The sequence below is a fragment of the Drosophila subpulchrella genome, chromosome 3L (assembly GCF_014743375.2).
Source record: "Drosophila subpulchrella strain 33 F10 #4 breed RU33 chromosome 3L, RU_Dsub_v1.1 Primary Assembly, whole genome shotgun sequence".
Taxonomy (NCBI): domain Eukaryota; kingdom Metazoa; phylum Arthropoda; class Insecta; order Diptera; family Drosophilidae; genus Drosophila; species Drosophila subpulchrella.
The window spans coordinates 11532337-11553305 of NC_050612.1; the positions used below are offsets into that span (position 1 = coordinate 11532337).

The 20969-nt window shown below is 41.7% G+C and overlaps 7 protein-coding genes across 8 annotated transcripts; 1 reads left to right on the top strand and 6 right to left on the bottom strand.

Moving 5' to 3' along the window:
* Positions 1 to 178: 178 nt before the first annotated feature.
* On the top strand, positions 179 to 2130 carry LOC119553146 (retinoblastoma-binding protein 5 homolog). Its single transcript, XM_037863361.1, has 7 exons — positions 179 to 312; positions 369 to 589; positions 647 to 853; positions 914 to 1095; positions 1156 to 1275; positions 1335 to 1963; positions 2020 to 2130. The coding sequence occupies exons 1-7, from the start codon at positions 294 to 296 to the stop codon at positions 2106 to 2108; spliced, it is 1467 nt and encodes a 488-aa protein (XP_037719289.1). The 5' UTR covers positions 179 to 293; the 3' UTR covers positions 2109 to 2130.
* Positions 1984 to 3807, bottom strand: LOC119553147 (serine protease inhibitor 77Ba-like). Its single transcript, XM_037863362.1, has 4 exons — positions 3435 to 3807; positions 2994 to 3264; positions 2575 to 2937; positions 1984 to 2437 (listed from the first exon to the last, which is right to left on the bottom strand). Exons 1-4 carry the CDS (start codon positions 3725 to 3727, stop codon positions 2174 to 2176), a joined length of 1191 nt encoding a protein of 396 aa, XP_037719290.1. The 5' UTR covers positions 3728 to 3807; the 3' UTR covers positions 1984 to 2173.
* Positions 3808 to 4589: 782 nt separating this feature from the next.
* LOC119553785 (serine protease inhibitor 77Ba-like) lies at positions 4590 to 6331 on the bottom strand. Of its 2 annotated transcripts, none has more exons than XM_037864394.1 (4): positions 5908 to 6331; positions 5550 to 5820; positions 5122 to 5490; positions 4590 to 4950 (listed from the first exon to the last, which is right to left on the bottom strand). In XM_037864394.1, the coding sequence occupies exons 1-4, from the start codon at positions 6216 to 6218 to the stop codon at positions 4684 to 4686; spliced, it is 1218 nt and encodes a 405-aa protein (XP_037720322.1). In that variant the 5' UTR covers positions 6219 to 6331; the 3' UTR covers positions 4590 to 4683. The 2 variants fall into 2 exon arrangements, with proteins under 2 accessions (XP_037720322.1, XP_037720323.1); XM_037864395.1 differs by having other exon boundaries at positions 4684 to 4950; positions 5550 to 5798; positions 5908 to 5994.
* Positions 6332 to 6637: 306 nt separating this feature from the next.
* LOC119553004 (serine protease inhibitor 77Ba-like) lies at positions 6638 to 8317 on the bottom strand. The gene is made up of 4 exons (XM_037863027.1): positions 7875 to 8317; positions 7476 to 7740; positions 7051 to 7416; positions 6638 to 6992 (listed from the first exon to the last, which is right to left on the bottom strand). The coding sequence occupies exons 1-4, from the start codon at positions 8204 to 8206 to the stop codon at positions 6714 to 6716; spliced, it is 1242 nt and encodes a 413-aa protein (XP_037718955.1). The 5' UTR covers positions 8207 to 8317; the 3' UTR covers positions 6638 to 6713.
* Positions 8318 to 8829: 512 nt separating this feature from the next.
* LOC119553005 (serine protease inhibitor 77Ba) lies at positions 8830 to 12316 on the bottom strand. Its single transcript, XM_037863028.1, has 5 exons — positions 11222 to 12316; positions 10211 to 10637; positions 9875 to 10145; positions 9448 to 9816; positions 8830 to 9152 (listed from the first exon to the last, which is right to left on the bottom strand). Exons 1-5 carry the CDS (start codon positions 11235 to 11237, stop codon positions 8886 to 8888), a joined length of 1350 nt encoding a protein of 449 aa, XP_037718956.1. The 5' UTR covers positions 11238 to 12316; the 3' UTR covers positions 8830 to 8885.
* A 348-nt stretch (positions 12317 to 12664) lies between these two features.
* Positions 12665 to 15438, bottom strand: LOC119553006 (alpha-soluble NSF attachment protein). Its single transcript, XM_037863029.1, has 4 exons — positions 15223 to 15438; positions 14110 to 14425; positions 13728 to 14048; positions 12665 to 13620 (listed from the first exon to the last, which is right to left on the bottom strand). Exons 1-4 carry the CDS (start codon positions 15312 to 15314, stop codon positions 13471 to 13473), a joined length of 879 nt encoding a protein of 292 aa, XP_037718957.1. The 5' UTR covers positions 15315 to 15438; the 3' UTR covers positions 12665 to 13470.
* A 448-nt stretch (positions 15439 to 15886) lies between these two features.
* Positions 15887 to 19245, bottom strand: LOC119554688 (serine/threonine-protein kinase polo). The gene is made up of 5 exons (XM_037865690.1): positions 18744 to 19245; positions 17787 to 18011; positions 16939 to 17721; positions 16456 to 16884; positions 15887 to 16391 (listed from the first exon to the last, which is right to left on the bottom strand). The coding sequence occupies exons 1-5, from the start codon at positions 18840 to 18842 to the stop codon at positions 16197 to 16199; spliced, it is 1731 nt and encodes a 576-aa protein (XP_037721618.1). The 5' UTR covers positions 18843 to 19245; the 3' UTR covers positions 15887 to 16196.
* Positions 19246 to 20969: the final 1724 nt, after the last annotated feature.

Below are 20969 nucleotides of genomic sequence, written 5' to 3' on the forward strand. Positions count from 1 at the left end.
TTGTTTTATTAGCAAAAACTTATTTTATTTAATATTTTTGCAAGCATTCCATTATATTAAGAATTTTATTGGAAAGGAATAATAAATGCTATTGCGCGCCCAAATAAAAAAATATTTAGAATATTTTTAAAGGATTATTTGACATATTTATAGGTGAATTTAATAGTTTAAGTCAAATGATTAAACTATCGATTAGATAAGAGAACATTTATCGAATGCTAATTAACATCCATGTACGCCGCTTCCCTGTGAACGCCAGTTATCATCTTGGAAGAAGAAGATTGTAAACAAAAATGAATTTGGAGCTGCTAGGTAAGAATCCCGCCAAATCTGTATGTTTATTAAATATTAACCTCCGATTTCGGCAGAATCTTTTGGACAGAACTACCCCGAGGAGTTCGACGGCTCTCTGGACTGCATTTCACTGGCCGTGACGTGTGCCTTTAACAAATACGGAACCCTTTTGGCCGTAGGCTGTAATGATGGACGCATCGTGATTTGGGATTTCCTGACGCGGGGCATTGCCAAGATTATTTCAGCCCATGTACATCCCGTATGCAGTCTCAGTTGGACGAGGAATGGTCACAAGGTGGGTGGTCTCCTCCTCCTCACTGTAAAGTTCTTACAACATTCCATTTCATTGCAGTTACTTTCAGCTTCCACGGACAACAATGTGTGCATTTGGGACGTGCTAACCGGTGAGTTGGAGCACAAGTACAGGTTTCCCTCGCCCGTGCTGAAGGTCCAGTTCGATCCGCGAAATGACAACCGACTCCTGGTCTGCCCCATGCGATATGCCGCCGTTATGGTAGAGATCGGCGGATCCCACCGCTGCCTGCCCTTGGACTCTGATGTGGGTTTGTCACTAGAAGGAGCTTCAATCTTTACATAACTCTTTGTCGTTACCCCCTAGGGCGACCTGAACATTGTGGCCTCTTTCGATCGCAGAGGCAAGCACATCTACACAGGCAATGCCAAGGGAAAAATACTCGTCCTGGATGTGGAAACTTTTGAGGTGGTCGCCAGTTTTCGCATTATTGTGGGCACCTCAAGTGCAACGGCTGTAAAGAGCATAGAGTTCGCGAGGCGCGGAGAGTAAGTGTGGAAATGGAACCTTATCAAACTCTGTTACTCATCTTTAAATTCATTTACTAGCGCATTCCTTATCAACACCTCAGATCGAGTAATTCGAGTCTATGACTCTAAGGAAATTATCACGTTAGGCAAAGACGGTGAGCCGGAGCCTATACAAAAGCTGCAGGACTTGGTTAACAAGTAACACTTAAAGAAAACCATTCAAAACCATTTGTTTGATCACAATCTCTTCCATTTAGGACCACATGGAAGAAGTGCTGCTTTTCCGGCGATGGCGAGTACATTTGCGCCGGCAGTGCGCGCCAGCATGCTCTCTACATATGGGAGAAGTCCATAGGCAACCTGGTTAAGATCCTGCACGGCACCAAGGGTGAGCTGCTCTTGGATGTAGTGTGGCATCCTGTCCGACCCATCATTGCCAGCATCAGCTCCGGGCTTGTATCGATTTGGGCACAAAATCAAGTGGAAAACTGGTCGGCCTTTGCACCAGATTTCAAGGAATTGGATGAGAACGTAGAGTACGAGGAGCGGGAGTCGGAGTTCGATATTGCGGACGAGGACAAGTCTGTGGACCTGAACGCAGATGCGCAACAAGACGAGGAAATCGAGGTGGATGTGCAGAAGGTGGAGCCAGTGGCTGCCTTTTGCTCCTCCGACGAAGAGGGCGAGGACGAGAATGCGCTGCAGTTCCTGCCCATGGCGCCGGAAGTGGAGGATCCCGAGGACGGCTGGGCTAGTCAGGACGGACTGGAGGCCAGTGCGGTGATGCTCAGCACAGATCCACATGACTACGAGGACGATATAATGGCTTCCAAGCGCCGACGCATGCAGCTATACGATGTCAGCCTACCTGATGCTCCCACCGATGGTATGATCCAAAAAACAAGGTTTATTGTCACTTTAAACATTTATTTTTAATTACAGAAACCCATCCCCTCATTTCCAGCAAGGCCAGCAAAGACAAGCAGCAACCTGTGGGCGGAAAAAAGGCTGCCGGTCGTACCAAGAAATAAACTAGATTTGACTAAACGTTAAGTACTTTTTGTGGTATACTTATAGAGGTTCGCTAGGCTTAGGATTAGGCCTTAGGATTCCGAACTTGGCCAGCGAAGAGCAGCAAGCCGGATTGCTTATCCACGATCAAGTACAAGAAGGGTCTGTTCAGATCGATTCGGGGTGAAAGGAATTTAAAGCCTATCGATACACCCGTGATTCCTGCAGACTCGGTTCCCTGTTCATCGACAATGATCTTGCTGGAGTGTTTGCACAGTGAGGCGTATAATCCCGGTGCTATGCGGTCCAGATTGGCAGAGTTTTGGTCAAATAAGTCCCGTATACCCATCTAGACAGTTTCAAATGCAAGAAGTTTTGGTTTGGTAAACTAAATTTAAATCTAAAAGTAATGAAAAATTCGATTATCCGAATACTTTTCAATACTGATAGGTAATTATCTGTAAATTACTTTGAAGAATCACTGACCTGGTTAAGGATATCATTGAGCGAAAGGTCCGTTGTCGTTTCAAACTTGGGCATTGAGACATCAACCATTGCGTTGCTGTTTTTCATTTTGTACTCAGCTAACCTTTTAAGAATGGTTTGCAATCCCACTTTCTTGAGATTGTTGACCACGGTGTTCAACGTAACCTTTTCGTTGGGCAGCACAGCGATCATCGATATCCACTCTAGGGACCCGTAGGGCAACTCCAAAGCAGTACCGGCCAGTTCAGCTAGGTCGACATAGGGGAAATTAGTTTCCTGGTTCATCATGGGTACCTGTGCGATAACCTGACCGTTCTCGTTGTAAAACGGAGCTACCCTTGTCATTTCCTTGCTAAAGGGAAACTGCAATGGCAGAGGATGTGTTAAGGGATCTGTTACACAGAACAAGCCTATCCCACCTTCCATTTACCCTTGAAGTAAATGGTGGAGAGCAGGAACATTGTGGCGTCGCTTAAATCTCGTTGTTGTACAGTGTTTTTTATAAGGCCTCGGGTGGCGGAAGAAATTTGCTCATTAATGCGACGCACCGTACCCAGGTTTTTAAAGTCTACTTCAAGGGGCTGAATGCTGTATTGCTGCAGTACACTTTTGTAGCTCGGATTGATCGAAAATTTGTGGGCGACGTAAATGCCACGAAGGGCTTTGATCTCGATTTCGTTAGTCATGACGCTTTAAAAAAGAGGAGAAACAACCATTTAGTAAGATACCTGTATCTAAGTTTTTATGAATATGGCTTCAAAAGACTATTCTTTTACAAAAATATATGAAGCTAATATTATTAATATGTACTATCTACAATAATAAGTGTCTTCATCAATAGATGGATTTGTATTACTCACTTGAGAAACTGGTTCTGCGCCCTGGAGAACTCACGTAAAGTTCTATCATCGGCATTGATCCCAAGGGTCTGACGCAGTTGGTAATAAGTTCCTCCTGACGATCCCTCGTAGAGAAGCACGAAAAGTGACCACACAGTGAAGGGCGATATCATGAAGTCTTTGTTCACACCGACGGCTATTCGGCGAAAGAGTTCTAAGGAGAAGTCCTCGACTCCTTGCGATAAAGACTGGGCGTATTTCTCTTGCGCCATCAGAAGGACAATGGCGGCCAATATAAGTGGAAGTTTAAACATCTTGTTAAAGTATTTTTTCTATGTACTCCTTAATTATTTTTCCTATTTTGACATTCTTGATTTCCACAACACCTGTCTGTTAGAGACTGGAAAATTTGTTAAGAGAATTTCTATTTATACACTTTCAATTTCATATATTATTTAATGTTATTCGCGGCCATGATCTGGGTAAAATATATTCCCAGAAAATTTTTAAAGTTCTTTTCGTGCATAAGACTTCAATTTGTCAAAGTATTTTGCGATACTGCCTACATTATTCACGTATGTACATCATTACCTTTTAAAGCGTGCCAAAATCAAAACAATTTGAATTTTCTAAACTTTTTGATTTAATCAAGAGAGAAAGCTATAGTCGATGGCCTCGACTATCAGATACCTGTTACTCAACTAAGGGGAGTGTAAGGAGAAGCAGAAAAGCGACTGTTCCCAAGATAGCATCCCACGAAAAGGTGGTATGTAGGTGTATATTGATGGATAATCGAAACACAGTCCCATTTGCACTTTAACAAAATCTACGAACATGTGGGCGTTACATAGGATTTCGCTTATGGGCGGTAATGTGGGCATCGCACCCTACTAAACTAAACTTGCGCTGCGTAAGAACCTCAAGATCTCTGGGTTTATACAGACGGACGGACATGGCTAGTTTAACCCGGCTAGTGATCCTGATCAAGAATATATATACTTTAAAGGGTCAAAAGCGCATCCGTCTACCTGCTACCAACTCTCAGATGAATCTTATATTCAAAAGTATATATAAAAAAGTAAATACTTTGTTGTAAATACAAACATGTAGTTAGTAGTTTGGTTTAAAAACTATACATTTTTTAGATTTTTTAAAACCATGATTTGAATTCACTAGAAAGGAAAATATATATACAAGGACTCTCAAAAAACACAAAACGCAATAAGAAATAAACTTATGTTTTATGTTCACTAAAGTCATGTTCAGATCATTAAGCTGCCTTGGGGTTTCGAACTTGGCCGGCGAAGAGCATCAGGCCGGATCCCCTCTCTACGATCAAGTACTGGAATGGTCTGTTCAGCTGGAACTTGGGTGGCGTGGCCTTGTTGATCAGCGAAGCCTCCGTGACAGCACCTGCCGTGGTTCCCTGCTCGTCCACAATGATCTTGGTGGAGTGGACGACTAGCTTGGCAAACAATCCGGACGACATCCGGTCCAGGTTAGCGGCCCTCTCATCGAATAGATCCCGAATGCCCATCTAGAAATAAAAATTCAGAATAAAATAACTGAAATTTAGCAGTTGTTTCTAATTAAAAAACGTAAAGTCCATAAATAAGGGCAAGAAACTATGATTTCTTAAACAAATATTCTACAAAAATCCACTCTGTAACTGGTTATTAAAATCAATAGAACAAAAAGTCAAACCCACCTGGATAAGGATATCCGTGAGTGCGAAGTCAGTGGAAATCATGAACTTGGGCATAATAACCTCCACTTCGTTGTCCTTTGAGTCCCTACTTCTGAAAGCCGCCAGCCGCTGAAGGATAGGCCGCAGTCCCAGGGTCTTCAGATTGTTGGCCACATTATTTAACTTGACTCCGCTTTTGGGCAGAAACACGAGCATCGCCAGCCTGTCCTGTGTTCCATAGGGAAGCTCCAGGACATAGCCATCCAGACCCTCTATGTCGGAGACATAGGCAAAGTTCGCTACCTGCACCATCATGGGTATTCTGCCGCTAATCTCGCCGCTCTCGCTGTAAAATGGCTCCTCTCTAGTTAGAACCTTGTTAAATGGAAACTGGAACCGAATAGGATGTAATAAAAGAATTTGAGGAACAAGTAATGGCAATATCCCACCTTCCACTGGCCCTTGAAGTAGAGCGAGGAGAGCAGGAACATCTTGGCTCCATATATATCCTCTGGAAGAATGGCATACGGAATGAGACCTCGGGTGACACGATTTGTAGCCTCATTGATCTGCACCACCGCATCCGGGCTATTGAAATCGACTTCCAAAAGCTCCATGTTGTAGTTCTGGATGACATTTCGGTAGTTGTTCTGGATGGGATAATCCTTGCCGGTGTAAATGGCCTGCAGCATGGCCATCTCGACATCGGAAATGTTGGTGCTTTTATGAAAAGTTAGATTTGGCAATTAGTTCAGATGTTTCGTTTAAAAAATACAAAGATAATAATAATTATCTTTCTTAACTTACTTCAAAAACTGATGCACCACCTTACAGAATTTACGTAGTTTCTCATCGGAAAAGTTGATCCCAAGGGTCTGGCGAAGCTGGTCATAAGTTCTACCCGCCGATCCCTCGTAGAGTAGCACAAGTAGTGACCACACGGAGAAGGGCGATATCATGAAGTTCCTGTTCGCCTTCTCAACTTCTACAGAAATGCGCTGCAGGAGATCAAAGGAAAAGTCCTGGATTCCCTGAGGGGTTGACTGGGCATATATCTGCAGCACCATAGGTAGGACAATGGACATAACACCCAACAGCAGAGAAAGTCCAGACATCATGTTATTTACAGGTAGGGATAAAGAATGTTTTTGCTTTAAAGGTTCGATGGCGCTTGTTCCTTCTATATAACTGCTTAGTTTTAGTTTTCCTCTTTTCACATACGAAATTTTTATGTACATGCTTGTTTAAAACTGTTAATTGAACTAAGCGAAATCCTATTTATACACTTTCTAATAAGGTTTGGTTATTACAGTCTAATATTCCACGCCACGGTCTAATTACACTAGACAGCAAAATCTATTTCGAGCTCCACATTTTAATGCTTTTTTTTTCGTGCACAAGCCCCTATTTTGTTAAAGTGAATATACAATCAATTAGATTATCGCTTTCTCGATAAGAAATATTTCTAAGATTGAGAAAAATTATTTTCGGCTAGATAAATTATTTTTTACTACCAGACTGAGGAAAACTAAAGTGATAAAGACTAGACAAATGAGGGACACTAGGTCCATGCAGGTTATACGTTTATTTTTTTCGTACTTTGACACATTGAATCATTTCTTGTCCTTATTCCGCACAGCTCCGGCGAAGAGTATGAGCTTCATTTCCTTCTGCACGACCAGGTAAACGAACGGCTTGTTCATGTGGAACTCAACCACTCCTGTCTTGTTGGACCGCTCAGGCTTCGGAGTTGCTCCAGGCGTACCCATTTCGTCCATGATTATCCGGCTGAAATGGAGGCTGTGCGAGAGGGACATCCTATAAGAACTTGGCCCTACGGACATGCCCTTTAGATTGGCCTTATCGGAGTTTACCACATCCTTGAGACCTATCTTTTGTTGGATTTCAATTGGATGTGAACGTTTCAATTAATTATAAAATTACACCTACCTGGTATAGAAACTTCGGAAGTATATATGCGGAGTATGTATTGAGCTTGGGAATCTTGACCTCCACATCGTCTTTGGCGGAGGTTCTATTCTTCAAAGCATCCAGGATGGGAAGCAAGCCCAGTTTCTTTAGATTGTTTACCACATCCTTGACTGTAGAACCGCGATTGGGCAGCATTACCAGCATCGCTAGTGTGTCCTCTGTACCGTAGGGCAGTTCCAGGACACGGGCATCCAGACCCTTAATCTCATCAACGTAGGCGAACTTGGCTATCTGCACCATCATGGGCACCTTAGCGATTAGCTTGTATGGAGAAGTCTCGTTATAAAATGGTTCTACTTTTGTCAACTTCTCGTTGAAGGGATGCTGGAAATGAAAGGGAATATCTTGAAGGATCTGTAGAAAAGAAACCGTCAAAGTCTTACCTTCCACTTGCCCATGAAGTATATGGCAGAGAGCAACAAAATCTTGGCCCCAGCTATTTGATTTCTCTGAATAGTGGCGTGAATGTAATCGTTTGTGGCCGCCCGAATATCATCGTTGATATATCCCACTTGATGCTCGAAATCTTTTCGTTCGGGTCCCATATCGTAATAATACGTAACATTTTTGTATTCATACTCAATGAGATAATTCTTGCTGTGGTACAGCTTTTGCCAGGAGCGAATCTCCATCTCGGAAGAATCGGCGCTTAAGGGGAAAAAAGAGGCCAGCGAATAATTAGCAAAAACTTTCATACTTCTTACGACCGAATATAATATCTCTTTAGATTTGGAAATTGGTAGCTTCTGAAAGTTATATTATGTATTACTTTCTTTACTTACTCTCGGAATTCGCGCGTGTCGTCATAGAACTCTTTCAGTTCATCGTCATCGACCGTGATCCCCAATACATCACGCAGCTGCTCCAAGGTTTTTCCTTTCGCTCCATGGTATAACATTATCAACATGGTCCACACGGAAAAGGGCGATATCATTTCGTTCACGTGTTGCATTTTCTCTTCTCTATACAAGATCACCTTCTGCAGGAAATTGAGGGAAAATTTCTGGATTACCTGTATCATTTTTTCCACTTTTTCATTCGTTGTCTGGGCATATTGGCCATGTGCCAATAAAATTACTAAGCCTCCGAAAAACACTGAACACCCGATCTTCATATTATCTGCAGTTAAAGATAATGAGTGTATCCTTGACCGGTATCCTAGTTCACGCTGTTGGAAGAGTATCCTTAAATAAGCTCTTTTATTTCGACACCCAAAGTGTTCTGTTCGACACTAACCATTTGATTGTGAAAACTTTATTTATAGGCTTTCTGATAATAGATTTCTGGTTCAATATTCTCAGTCATGTTCAGAGTACACCAGGAAGTAAAATCAGTTTCCCAATTTACATAAATTTCACTACTCTTTTTTGTAGGCGTGTCATGATTTTTTTAAATTGTCCATGAGCCAGAATATTCAAGTCTTTTTTGAAAGAGATTGCTAAGGCATTATAGTTTAATACTGCATTCCGACAGGGCCCCTTAGTTGCATGCGACGAAAAATAGAATGCTTAAAATATTTTTTCATAGCACAAATCATATATTGATTTTAACCTGCCTCATGGTAGTGTTGTTAAAATATTCAAAAATGATGCGAGTAGATTTTTTGTTGTCAGAAAAAGTTTTTGAACATCTTAAATATCGAAAGAACTGCAATCCCATCTGGTGATAATCGAGGAAGATAAAGTAGCCTAACTGATTTACAAGAAGAGCTTGTATAGCACCAAAAAATAGACCCAATTTGGCTTAAAGTAAGGTATTTATTGTGGTATGCGAATAAAGTCAGGCTCAGATCTCTAAGCCGCCTTGGGGTTCCGAACTTGGCCGGCGAAGAGCAACAGACCGGTTTCCTTCTCGACGATCATGTACTGGAAGGGTTTGTTCAGCAGGAACTTGGGTGGCGTGGCCTTGTTGATCAGCGAAGCCTCCGTGACAGCAGCTGTCGTGGTTCCCTGCTCGTCCACGATGATCTTGGTTGAGTGGACGACTAGCTTGGCAAACAATCCGGACGACATCCGTTCCAGGTTAGCGGCCTTCTCATCGAATAGATCCCGAATGCCCATCTAGGTATAGAAAATAAGTTTAATATAAGTATGTTAACTTCCGGTTATATTCTAATTTAAAAACTTAAGGGCCGTTTTCTCCTGCAAATGTTAAACCAAAAGCAGGGCTTAAACCTAAAAGTCATATGGAAACTAGCAGCTTAAAACCTGCTCTTAGCTTAACATGCTTATAAGAAGACGTCCCTTGAAAAAATAAGATAATGCTAAGATGTTTTTAAAATTAAAGTAATTAAACTTTTTGGTAACGAAAAAACCATTCATAATCAAGGAAAAAAGATACAAGCAATTCACCCACCTTTATAAGGATTCCCTTGAGTGTGAAGTCTGTGGTAGTCATGAACCTGGGCATCATGACCTCAACTTCGTTGTCCTCGGAGGCTCTATTCCTGAAAGCCGCCAGCCGCTGAAGGATAGGTCGCAATCCCAGGGTCTTAAGATTGTTGGCCACATCGTTTAACTTGAATCCGCGTTTGGGCAGAACCACAAGCATCGCCAGCCTGTTCTGGGTTCCATAGGGAAGCTCCAGGACATAGCCATCCAGACCCTCTATGTTGGCGACGTAGGCGAAGTTCGCTTCCTGCACCATCATGGGTATCTTGCCGATAACCTCGCCGCTCTCGCTGTAAAAGGGCTCTTCTCTAGTCAGAGTCTTGTTAAATGGAAACTGGAATCGAAAGAGATGTATCAAGGAATCTGAGGAGCAGGTAATGGCAATGTCCCACCTTCCACTGGCCCTTGAAGTAGAGCGAGGAGAGCAGGAACATCTTGGCTCCAAATATATCCTGAGGCAGAATGGCATATGGAATGAGACCTCGGGTGGTGCGATTCGTGGCCTCGTTGATCTGCACCACCGATTCGAGGCTATTAAAGTCCACTTCCTCGGGCTGCACATTGTAGTTCTGGATGGCATTCCGGTAGCTATTCTTGATGGGATAATCCTTGCCGGTGTAAATGGCCTGCAGGGTGGCCACTTCGATGGTGGGAGTCGTCGTACTTAAGGGGACAAAAGAAGCACCGAAATTAATGAATACTAGTTCTCCCTGACTTTGATAACTCACTTGAGGAAGGAGCTCCACACCTTGTAGGCTCCGCGCAGCTTTTCGTCCTCAACATTGATCCGTAGTACTTGACGCAACTGGTTGTAGGTCTCTCCTTCGGCTCCTTCGTAGAGGACCACCAGGAGTGACCACACGGAGAAGGGCGATATCATGAAGTCCCTGTTGATATTCACTTCGATGGATATGCGCTGCAGGAGATCGAGGGCAAAGTCCTGGACTCCTTGCGAGATGCTGATCAGGTCATCTTTGTCAAAGTTGCTCCGCATTGCCTGTATATGGCTGACTCCCTTCTGAAAAGCCTCGGGAGTTGTGAAGGCGGTCAGCGGATTTCCCACGGAGAGCTGAGGAGGAGTTTGGCCATTTTGAGACTGCGCCGAGCACAGGAAGGTGGTCCCCAAAAGCAAAGGGATCCAAACCATCAGGCGATCTGCAATTTAAGGGATCTGTTATAAGGTTTTCATTTTGCATATCATTATTACTTATAACATTTTAAGATTGATTCTACACAGTACTACAAAATTATTGTTATTATATAATTTTATTTTGTTTAATTTTGCCTTAAAAAAATAGTAATTTGCATTGTTACTTTCTTCCAACTCGAAATATATGACTTTAAACTATGGTTTGTTTTTGTATATTTAAAAGCCAACCTTTGACTAGTCATTTAACTTCAATATTATTATTTATGAGATAGTTAATACTCCACTTCTTATTTTCTTTAGTTATTTAAGACACACAACAACCTATTTCCGGATTATTGAAATCTAATAACACTATAAAATTACTCTGGTGAGTTGTTTATTTCCAGATGCGTAAACAATGAGCATTTTCCAACTGATAGCGTTGATCCGCTGACGACCTTATAAATATGTATGTACATACGTATTATATATACTCATGTTTGCACTGTAGACACGACTACTTGTAAAACATCAATTTAGCGTATTGATTGACTTTAAAACTAACTTGTACTGGGAAATATACCATAATTACTTTTTTAATTAACTTTACCTGGTATTTTGAGCATTTTGTGGCTGGAGAGAAGAGTTCGTTTGAGCCTCGGTTATCAGACTTTTGAGAGCAAAGGCTTTATTATTTTGTTATTATAGATTGTGCACACGAATTGAATCACACTTTTGTGTAAGCATGTGGGTGTGCATCAATTATTGAGAGGTTTTTTACTCTTTATTGATGTATTTTGGGGTTTTTCGATGTCGGTATTTCAGAATGACAAAGCGACGTTTATACAGACACTGTTGTTGTTGGTTGGTTGGATTCGTAAAACCGGAATGCACTGGGAATTCCACAGATATACAAATACACGGTCAGCAGGCGGGTATACATATAGGTGGTGCTCGAGTATTGGTTTTTCGTTTATATAATTCTATTTATTTATTTTAATTTCTGGACTAAGCCACTGGTGGTATTGCGAAGAACTCGATGGGAGACCCAAAGTACCCCGATCCCCACAATAAAGTGAACCTAACGCACGAACATTGGCTGAATGACTGAGAGATCGCTTTATAGACCCTCCAGAGCACTGATATTGATATGGTCATCTCATCCCATCGTCATCGCCCCGAGAGCCCGACTCTGAATCACAGACCCCAATCGGTTCAAGAAAGAGCGAGAGAACTTTGATAATTATATTGGCAGGCCTTTGTTTGTTGCTCTTGACAATGACGTTCGCAAAAGTATCTCAGTTCGCACGGTCAGGTTGAAATACTACAGTATTGCAGCTGATCCGTTCACCACATTGAGATGGAAACTGGTTGATATCTCGGGTTAACCCCAGTCACTTATCAAATTGACATAAATGCTGTACAGCTTAGTTTCCTACCGCAAACATAGTGACATTTCCACCTAATTAAGAATTTCTAATATACGCATATATGAATGAAACGTAGATAATCAAGTTCAAACTGAAAGATAGACTTGTAAAATAATATTAGTTAAAATAATAACAGCCTAGGTAATGCTGGGTAATATCGATATCTTATTTGTGTAGATTTGATTGGCTAATAAAATAGCTCTTTAAGTTTTTCTTATTACTTTTAAAATAATGTTTTTCATTACCATCTAAACAAATAATACTATATTTCAACGGCACAGGTGCAAACTATGCTATGAAAGATATTTCCTACAAGGATGTGTAAATACATGTTGCTGGAATAGAAAGACAATGAATATGACTGGATTGGTTGTGCGTATATTGACAAAAATCGTTGGATACGAAGACAGGATGACAGGATTAATCCAAGCATGTAACTTTATTAAAGTATTTTAATTGGAATTATCTAAGGCAATGCTTGCATAGAGGCATTACTTAGATCTTTGCATTGGTATTAATTAAATGTGTTGTGGATTTGAGTTGTGGTGTGTATTTCCTGGATATATTCATTCAATAAATTGATATTTTTGCTTCGGCCTCAGCGCCCGAGTAATCTTCGCAGCTCCGTCGTTATTTTATTTATTGGATTATAACTTGCTTCGTACATGTTTATAGGAAGTTGATCTACTAAACATTTTTAAAATTTTGCGAGATGGAATTATCTATAAATGTGACCCTCAAGTATTTATTAGAATTCCGTTTTTTTCGTTTGGATATTTTTATAGGGGTAATCGTTAATGTGTATATGGACATATATTTTATTTATAGGTTGTGTATTTGCGTACAATCTAAAACTGTGTTTTAATTTTTTCTGTGCAATCAATGAAATTATAATTGATTTGAAATTCATGATCACTCACTACCAGGGACTCTTTAGTTAATCTCGAAATAATCTAACACATTACACGTATAGAATGAAAGTTATTATTATTTTATAGTAGTATGGATACGGATTTCTATAGGGATATTACGCATCCAAATAAAACAGCAGCTAACTTACTGATTGGCTACTTACACAAATAACAAGAGTAACGCAAAAACAGACAAACATAACACCTCTAATCACTCCGTATTGGAAATAATATTACTGAATTGGATAGCACGTAATAACGCAAGATGAACAGTGGCCTCTGCTGATTTTTCATTCGTTGCATAAGCGTTAATTTAAACTCTAGAACATGGGTATATGGACTATTCAGTAAGTTCAATTCACGCGATTAAGCAAGCTGTTTTGGGTGCTCTCAGGTTTAGCAATGCAACACGTTTAATTAATTTCCATTTAGTTATATATAGGTAGATTAATATCCGAACCGAATAAAGCATTTAATAAATGTGTACGCGATTTCATCAGAAATTGTAATTGATTTTTTTATCGCAGATCTGGATCCTCGTCCGCAGCCTTCTTGATGCGCAGTAAGATGGTTGTGTACCACTGATCCAACCGCGAGATGCTGTCGTAATCCTTGACGGCCTCTGTGAATCCCTCGATGTTCTGTTCCTCGAGATGCTCGCACAACACCTGTAATTAAAGAAGAACTCCATAAGTAATTGGAAGCAATTAAAAATTGATGAGTTCTGCCCCTATTCTGTACTATACAAAGAAGTTGAAATGTTATTAAAACCCACCTTGATGAGCTTGAACTCCCGTGAGTCCTGGAATGCTGGGTACTGCTGCGCATACTTCTCAATGGCATGCTGGGCGTTCAGAAGGTCCACACTCAGGTGACAGAGGGCGGCCCTGAAGAAGTACTCCTTGGCACTGTACTTGAGCAGAGAGCTCTCCAGCGAGGAGGCGGCCACCTGCTCGTATATGGATATTGCTTTTTCGTAGTCTTCCAGTTGGGCAGCGTACTGGGCCACCTTAAGCATACACTTGTTGGCCGAACTGACCGACTCCTCGCCCTTAAAGTAATCAGCTGCCTGTTCGTAGTGCTGAATAGACTTGGCCTGGACAAAATATAATCGCAAGTAAGTATGTATCTATCTATTGAATTAAGCCTGAACTCACCAGAGTATTAGGATCACTTTCGTACATTTCAGCGATGCTCTGGTGATGCTTGGCGGCCATTGTGAAGCGACCCATGTCCGTGTAGATGTCGATGGACTTCATCAGGCAGTTGACGGCGCACTCAACGTCCACCTTTTTGTAGCAGTTGGAGGCGTCGACGTAGCAGGTTCCGGCATCGTGCCGACTTCCAGCCCGGGCATGCAGCGTGGCCGCCTCGCAGAAGCACTCGCCGGCCTTTGTCCAGTTCTTGGACATCTTGAACATGTTGCCAGCCCGCTGGTAGCACTCGATGGCATCCTCCACCTTGTTGGAGCCCCTGAAATTGTGGAAATCGATTAGTTTTCAGTGCTGCTAATACAAGCTTTTACTTTTGTTGCTTAGTATTTATTATTTTTTATTATTTATTATTTATTATTATCTATTATTTATTAGTATTTTTTATGTTTTTTAAAAATAAATCCTTAAGAAACAAATAAATAAAACTGTTGTTAATCTTATTTAATTTTTTTATATCCTAGATCGTTTAAAAGTTTAAGATCGCTATTTCAAAACCTTTTTAGATGTTAAAATCTAAGAACAATTTTTTTAATGGAAAAGTAAATTAGTAAAAATTCTTTTAATCGATAATCACATAAGTGATGATCTAAACAAATAATTTATTAATCAAATTCTGGAAATCTATGACAAATAGTTCGATATTTTTTTGATGGTTAAACTTTTAAATACCATGAATCATCAAAACCTGTATGTAAATAAGCTCATGCGTATATTAAACAATGACAAAACATATGTTTATGGTATATAGGGCCCGCTTATCAATACATTGCATTACATCTGCATTGTAATACATGTCTCGAACTTATTATCAGTTTAATTCGCACTTTTGCGGTATTCAGTTCCTGGGTGGAGGCGTAGTATACATCTATACGTATACGTATTATCGTGAGTAGGTATATTGTATAGTGAGTATAATGGAATGGGAACTGCTGAAGAAACTGTTCACCACTATATAGTATAGTATATGGAGCAACTGAGGATGTGCAAATGGGAGGCCTAACCATAGACATAGAGCAATTTCCCCACTCCCCATTGCGAAATTTCGTTTGTACGAACCCGAATAGAGATCCCAGAAAACCCTTCTGTTGGGTCAACTTCTTCTCCGCCTCGGCCATCAGCTGGAGCGCCTTCTGTTCGTTGTCACCCATGTCGAGGATTTATATCCGCCTCGGCACTAATTGCATTTAAATATTAAGACTTATTCGGCCTTTCAGCGAGTGTGTACGTATTGGGAACTTTTTTCGAGAAAATAAAATCAATAAGCTGATTAGAGTGACCAAATCACTCGTGCCAGTATTACCATCGCCCACCGCAGTAGAAATAACATGCACCAGTGTTGTAAATTGTCAGAGCTGTAACGGTTTTGCAGATCAAACTCCTTATCAAATGTATTACACTTTACAAAAATTATATGTATTTCCAAATGTTTAGTAAATCACATTTGATATAAGTCAAGAAATCCATATTTTTATTTCCAGATATTTTATTAAATAGGATTCTTCGCTTAAAAGCAATTACAAATTGTATCTTATCACGAACGGCATTTCCGCCCAATACTTATCAAAAAATAATTGTCCTTTAAAGCACTTCCACGCCTTGCAGTCGAAATAAAACATCTATTAGTTAGGTTCATAATGTATCCAGCATTTAATTGGCGATATCAGTCAACTGGTTTAATTGTGGATTTCGCGGAACACGATTGCTTATTTTAAACATTTAATTTTATTTCTTTATAAATTTATTAAGTGATCGTGTACGAAAACCGTGAAACAGACATATCTATGTATTTTTAATGGATTGATTGCCCAACATTGATTACGAATAATACTTAATCAGTAGATGAAGGGGAAAGGTGAAAACAAATAAACTCTAAAACATAGAACAATCAAATCAATTTTAACAGAAACTACAATTTTTTAAAATGCGTGAAGGAGGATTCGTTTGGGGCTATATGTAAAATTGGCCAGGGCATTCATGGTGGATTAGCTTAAACTAACATTCGGCCTTAAAATGTAGTGGCCTGGCTACAATTAGATGAACATCTTCTCCAGCATTTTCCTAAGTTTCTCCTGGGCGTAGCGGATCTTCTGGTACAAGTCTTTAGACACGCCGTTCTCCACGATGGTCGAGAATCGGTAGGTGCGGAAATTCTTCTCGTGGTCCATATAGGTTATGGCACTCATACGTGGGCAGAGGATGAGCTTCATGTGGTCCGAGAAGTTGAGCTAAAGGAGCAGACGGTTAGACGATTAGTTATCTAATATATATTCCAATGGCTTGAGATTTTACCTGCACGGATCCGTTGGTCAGATGCATGACCACGGCACACGTTGTACGGAACCAGGAGTGCAAATGCGGCATACGCGAGATCTGATCGCTTTCGATATTCACATTGTTGGCGCCTGCCTTCACCAAATGCTCGATCATGTAGCGCTTGAAGTAGGACAGCAACTTCATCTTCTTGTCGAGCGACTTGCAGTAATCTGTGGTAGTCATGTAAGACTCCTTGCCGTCCTTGTCGATGAAGTGCACGTTGATTTGGTTGGGCAGCAGAATCAGCTTCGTAGTGTCGTTGAACATCACGCCAATGCCCTCATCGCAGAGCTGGTAACCAAAGCCGTATTTGTCGCTGTAGTCCACCCACTTGGATATCCAGAAGAGCGGTTGTGCTGCCGGATCGGTGTTCTCGTCGCCCAGATTGCCTTGCAAAATACGCGGCTAAAATGGGATAACATTAAGGCATAGGAAAACCTTGAACAAACAAAGAAATACCTTGCCGTTAATGAGATTGGTGAGCTGCTGGTGCAGGCTCTCAATATCGCTGCGATAGTCCTCGCTGTGGCGGCACACCTGGGCCGAGGCGGTGATGGCGTCGTGCAGATTGGCCTTGAGGAAGGTCGACTCCAGACGGGTGTCGTCGGGCCTGATGCCATTCATCTCCATCAGCGGCTTGCGGTGCGCCGCGTCCTCGATGGTGTCGTTGCTGCCGATACGAGGCGCCATCGTCAGACAAGAGACGGGCAAGAACATGGGCACCTTGGAGCCCTTAAGGAACTCAAAGTTCAACAGCTGTCCAATCGCCGGGCGGCTCTCCGGATTCGGCTGCAGCATGGCAATAACCATGTCTGCCGCCGGCTTCCTTAAGTAGCTGGGCACGCGGTACTCGCACTTCTTGATCTTCGAATAAGTGTCCTTTAGAGTCTTGGTCTCGAACGGTGGCTGGCCCACCAGCAGTGTGTACATGACGCAGCCAATCGACCAGATGTCCACCTCAAAGGAGTGGCCCTTCTTGGTTAGGATCTCCGGGGCAATGTAGTTAGGCGTGCCGCACAAGGTCTTCTTTCGCTCGCCCTCGTACTCGATCCGGGTGGCCAGACCGAAATCTCCGATTTTCACGTGCAGCAAGTCATTGAGAAAGAGGTTTCCCAGCTTCAAATCACGATGTATAATGCGATTATCGTGCAAGTACTTTACGCCCTGGATGATCTGGTAAATGTAGTACCGGCACTCAAACTCAGTGATGCTTTTCCTACGCTTGTGCAGCTCCATCATGGACTGCAAATCGAAGAGGTTAGTCATGAAAGTACTTTTTGCAGGGAAGGACCCCAATCGAAGCTCACTCTTTTCTTGCACAGCTCCAGAACAATGTAGATGTTCTGCACATCCTCAAAGTAGCTGTGGAACTTGACAATGTTCGGATGGTTAAGGCTGCGGTGAATGGTTATCTCCTGGGCGGTCTTTTCCTTCTGATTGTGCTTGATCATCAGCTTCTTGGAGACGATTTTGCCAGCAAAGACATCGTCGGTCTCCACATCTATTATCTCGTAGCATTTTGCAAAGCCGCCCTGGGGAAATATAGGAATGTGTAATGAATTCATTTGGCTTACAAATATTTTTTCTTTTTCAAAAAGATGCGCGATGTATAAAATAAGATGTTAAAAATACATACGATAATGATAGTGTATTTTTCAGAGTAAAATAATTATACGATGCAAAGAATATTGTTCCATTTTTTAATTAAACCAAGTTAAATTCTTAAATGTAGCCTAATTAAAAGCTGGTGGAGTACAAGTGAAGGACAAAAACAGTCTCAAGAACGTTATCTTTATAAAAGACTTTGGATAAATGTTAAAAAATTTCACAGCCACGTTATTGAAAATCTTCACATGTTTGTGAATTTCATATTTAAATCTATAAGTTAAGTTAATACTTTTGTAATAAAAACACATGTTTGACTTGAGCCTAGGATATATTTATATTTGCAAAGTTATGAATAATAGTGAAAATTTTCACATAATCTTAAAGTCGCGCCAAAAAACAAAAAAAACTGAACAACTGGCTGGCAACTGCACGCACACACACTCGCACGCACATTCCGACACACAGGCTCTCCCGCTCTCTTTCTCCTTTAAAGCAACAAAAACAACAGGGAGCAACAAAGATGAAGAAGGAGCGTAAAGGAAAAGGGAGCCAAAAACCCGGGATGTGGATGTGAAGATGGATGTGTGTGAGGGCATTGGTATGTTTTCCAGGACTTATCCGCATGCGCATCCGGACATCCGCACATCCGCACTCACCTTGCCGAAGAACCGCATGCGCTTGTAGGTTTTTCGCTGGTTGGAATCGAAAAGACGATCCGGAATATCCGTGCTCTTGTCCTCGGGCTTCGCGGCCATCTTGATCTCCTTCTTCGGACTGCCTCTTTTGCACTGGTGTTCGCCTGGAGTAGCGAAAAATCCTGGTTTTCGGGCTGAACTGGACGAATTACCACGAACGATCGGTTAGGAAGGCCACAAAAACGAAGATCCACACAATTGACAAAAGAAGCGGCGGTCAATTTTCGATTTGGCCCATTCGAAAAGCACGAAAAGCAAGCCACAAAGCGGACAACGCGCCGAAACCGTTCGAATTTTAAAATGCCCTAAATGAATTGGGGGCGACAAGCGTCAGCCGAAGAGTATGCCCGTCTTCACACTTTCTGGTATGTATCGAAACCGTTCGATTTTTAAATAAAATCCAAAATCCCGTCCGAAAAACGCTGCAAAAACGTCCGATTCGTTCGAATTTTGGGCGATTTTGATTGAAGACTCTCGTATTTTTCGTAAGAAAACGTAAGTGTCGGCAAAACGTAAGTGTCAGTAAAAAAGGGAGACAGCCTCAGCGTAAGTGTCAGTGAAAAAGGGAGATGGAAGATGCGAACGTAAGTGTCGGCAAAACGTAAGGCAACGTAAGTGTCAGTAAAAAAGGGAGATGCAAGATGGGAGATGGGCTCTCTCTGCTCTCTCGGAGAGAAAAAGCGGACAACGCGCCTAAATGAATTGGGCGACAAGCGTCAGCCGAATAGTATGCCCGTTTTGCCGGCTATCGCACACTTTCTGGTATGTATCGAAGTTATATGCGGTATTTTATCGCCAGTGCTGTAAAACACTTTTTTCAGCCGTTATTTGTTTGAATTTGTCGAGCCGCATTTATTTTTTTAAATTAAATTTTAGTATTTTTTGACGCAATTAAATAATGCTCACTTCAGCCGTTAATCGTTTGAAATTGTCCTACTGCTAACGAAAAACATAAATTCTAAATTTATATTTAAATTCGAAAAATGCCTTCTAACTCGCATAACACCATATCTAGGAGCACACAATGTTATCCCTGCTCATCAATTTGGATTTCGTCAAAACCATGGAACAATCGAACAAGTTAACAGAATAACATCAGAAATACGCACAGCCTTTGAGCATCGGGAATACTGCAGCGCAATATTCCTCGATGTATCTCAAGCCTTCGATCGAGTGTGGCTAGATGGCCTCATGCATAAAATCAAAACACACTTGCCTGATTACACTCACAAGCTTCTTGAGTCGTATCTATACAACAGGACCTTCGCAGTAAGGTGCAATACAACAACATCCGACGACTACATTATCAAAGCCGGAGTCCCGCAAGGAAGCGCGCTAGGGCCTACTCTGTTCCTCCTATACACAGCGGATATTCCCACGAACGAGCAGCTAACAACATCTACGTTCGCTGACGACACCGCAATTTTAAGTCGCTCGAGGTGCCCAGGCCGAGCCACAACACAGCTAGCAAACCACCTCCTCGTAGTAGAGAATGGCTATCTGATTGGCGGATTAAAATAAATGAACAAAAATGTAAACACATAACGTTTACTCTCAACAGGCAAACATGCCCTCCACTATTATTGAATAATACGCAGATTCCCCAAGTCAACGATGTAACGTATCTCGGCGTCCACCTTGACAGACGACTAACCTGGAGAAGACACATCGAACGCAAGAAAGTACATCTAAATTTAAAGGCCAGCAGCTTCCACTGTATTCTTAACGCTCGTTCGCCCCTGCGTCTAGACTACAAGGTTTTGCTCTACAACTCCACTCTCAAGCCCATCTGGACATACGGCTCCCAGCTATGGGGAAACGCCAGCAGAAGCAACATAGACATTATACAGCGCGTTCAATCGAAAATCCTGCGAACTATCACTGGGGCACCATGGTATCTTCGCAACCAAAACATCCACAGGGACCTAAGCATTCCTACCGTAAAAGATTAAATAGACAAACAAAAAGCGTCCTACAACGAAAAACTCTCTGTGCACCCCAATCGCCTCGCAAGAGGCTTGACTTGGGTTTCCAGCCGATCCCGTCTACAACGCAACGACCTGCCAAGCCAGCTATAACTTTCGGGCCCCTTTAGCACAACAGCAGTCATATGACTGAGAGATAGATTAAGTAGTCTAAGATTTGATACACTTATTGTTAGTATCCAAAGGGAGAAGATTCAATAAA

What these genes read in the sequence shown, in the direction of transcription:
- LOC119553146 (XM_037863361.1), top strand. An exon ending in GGACGAGGAATGGTCACAAG is followed by an intron (nt 590 to 646) that starts GTGGGTGGTCTC and finishes ATTTCATTGCAG; the next exon opens with TTACTTTCAGCTTCCACGGA. An exon ending in CTGCAGGACTTGGTTAACAA is followed by an intron (nt 1,276 to 1,334) that starts GTAACACTTAAA and finishes TCTTCCATTTAG; the next exon opens with GACCACATGGAAGAAGTGCT.
- LOC119553147 (XM_037863362.1), bottom strand. Translation starts at nt 3,727, where the DNA reads ATGTTTAAACTTCCACTTATATTGGCCGCCATTGTCCTTCTGATGGCG. An exon ending in GCGCAGAACCAGTTTCTCAA is followed by an intron (nt 3,265 to 3,434) that starts GTGAGTAATACA and finishes TCTTTTTTAAAG; the next exon opens with CGTCATGACTAACGAAATCG. An exon ending in TCAATGATATCCTTAACCAG is followed by an intron (nt 2,438 to 2,574) that starts GTCAGTGATTCT and finishes GAAACTGTCTAG; the next exon opens with ATGGGTATACGGGACTTATT.
- LOC119553785 (XM_037864394.1), bottom strand. Translation starts at nt 6,218, where the DNA reads ATGATGTCTGGACTTTCTCTGCTGTTGGGTGTTATGTCCATTGTCCTA. An exon ending in GTGGTGCATCAGTTTTTGAA is followed by an intron (nt 5,821 to 5,907) that starts GTAAGTTAAGAA and finishes TTTTCATAAAAG; the next exon opens with CACCAACATTTCCGATGTCG. An exon ending in TCACGGATATCCTTATCCAG is followed by an intron (nt 4,951 to 5,121) that starts GTGGGTTTGACT and finishes TTTTATTTCTAG; the next exon opens with ATGGGCATTCGGGATCTATT.
- LOC119553004 (XM_037863027.1), bottom strand. Translation starts at nt 8,206, where the DNA reads ATGAAGATCGGGTGTTCAGTGTTTTTCGGAGGCTTAGTAATTTTATTG. An exon ending in GACACGCGCGAATTCCGAGA is followed by an intron (nt 7,741 to 7,874) that starts GTAAGTAAAGAA and finishes TTTCCCCTTAAG; the next exon opens with CGCCGATTCTTCCGAGATGG. An exon ending in ACTTCATGGGCAAGTGGAAG is followed by an intron (nt 7,417 to 7,475) that starts GTAAGACTTTGA and finishes TTTCATTTCCAG; the next exon opens with CATCCCTTCAACGAGAAGTT.
- LOC119553005 (XM_037863028.1), bottom strand. An exon ending in GTGTGGAGCTCCTTCCTCAA is followed by an intron (nt 10,146 to 10,210) that starts GTGAGTTATCAA and finishes TGTCCCCTTAAG; the next exon opens with TACGACGACTCCCACCATCG. An exon ending in ACTTCAAGGGCCAGTGGAAG is followed by an intron (nt 9,817 to 9,874) that starts GTGGGACATTGC and finishes TTTCGATTCCAG; the next exon opens with TTTCCATTTAACAAGACTCT.
- LOC119553006 (XM_037863029.1), bottom strand. Translation starts at nt 15,314, where the DNA reads ATGGGTGACAACGAACAGAAGGCGCTCCAGCTGATGGCCGAGGCGGAG. An exon ending in TTTCTGGGATCTCTATTCGG is followed by an intron (nt 14,426 to 15,222) that starts GTTCGTACAAAC and finishes CCACAATTTCAG; the next exon opens with GGGCTCCAACAAGGTGGAGG. An exon ending in AAAGTGATCCTAATACTCTG is followed by an intron (nt 14,049 to 14,109) that starts GTGAGTTCAGGC and finishes TATTTTGTCCAG; the next exon opens with GCCAAGTCTATTCAGCACTA.
- LOC119554688 (XM_037865690.1), bottom strand. Translation starts at nt 18,842, where the DNA reads ATGGCCGCGAAGCCCGAGGACAAGAGCACGGATATTCCGGATCGTCTT. An exon ending in CCAATCTCATTAACGGCAAG is followed by an intron (nt 16,885 to 16,938) that starts GTATTTCTTTGT and finishes ATCCCATTTTAG; the next exon opens with CCGCGTATTTTGCAAGGCAA. An exon ending in TGACCAACGGATCCGTGCAG is followed by an intron (nt 16,392 to 16,455) that starts GTAAAATCTCAA and finishes CTGCTCCTTTAG; the next exon opens with CTCAACTTCTCGGACCACAT.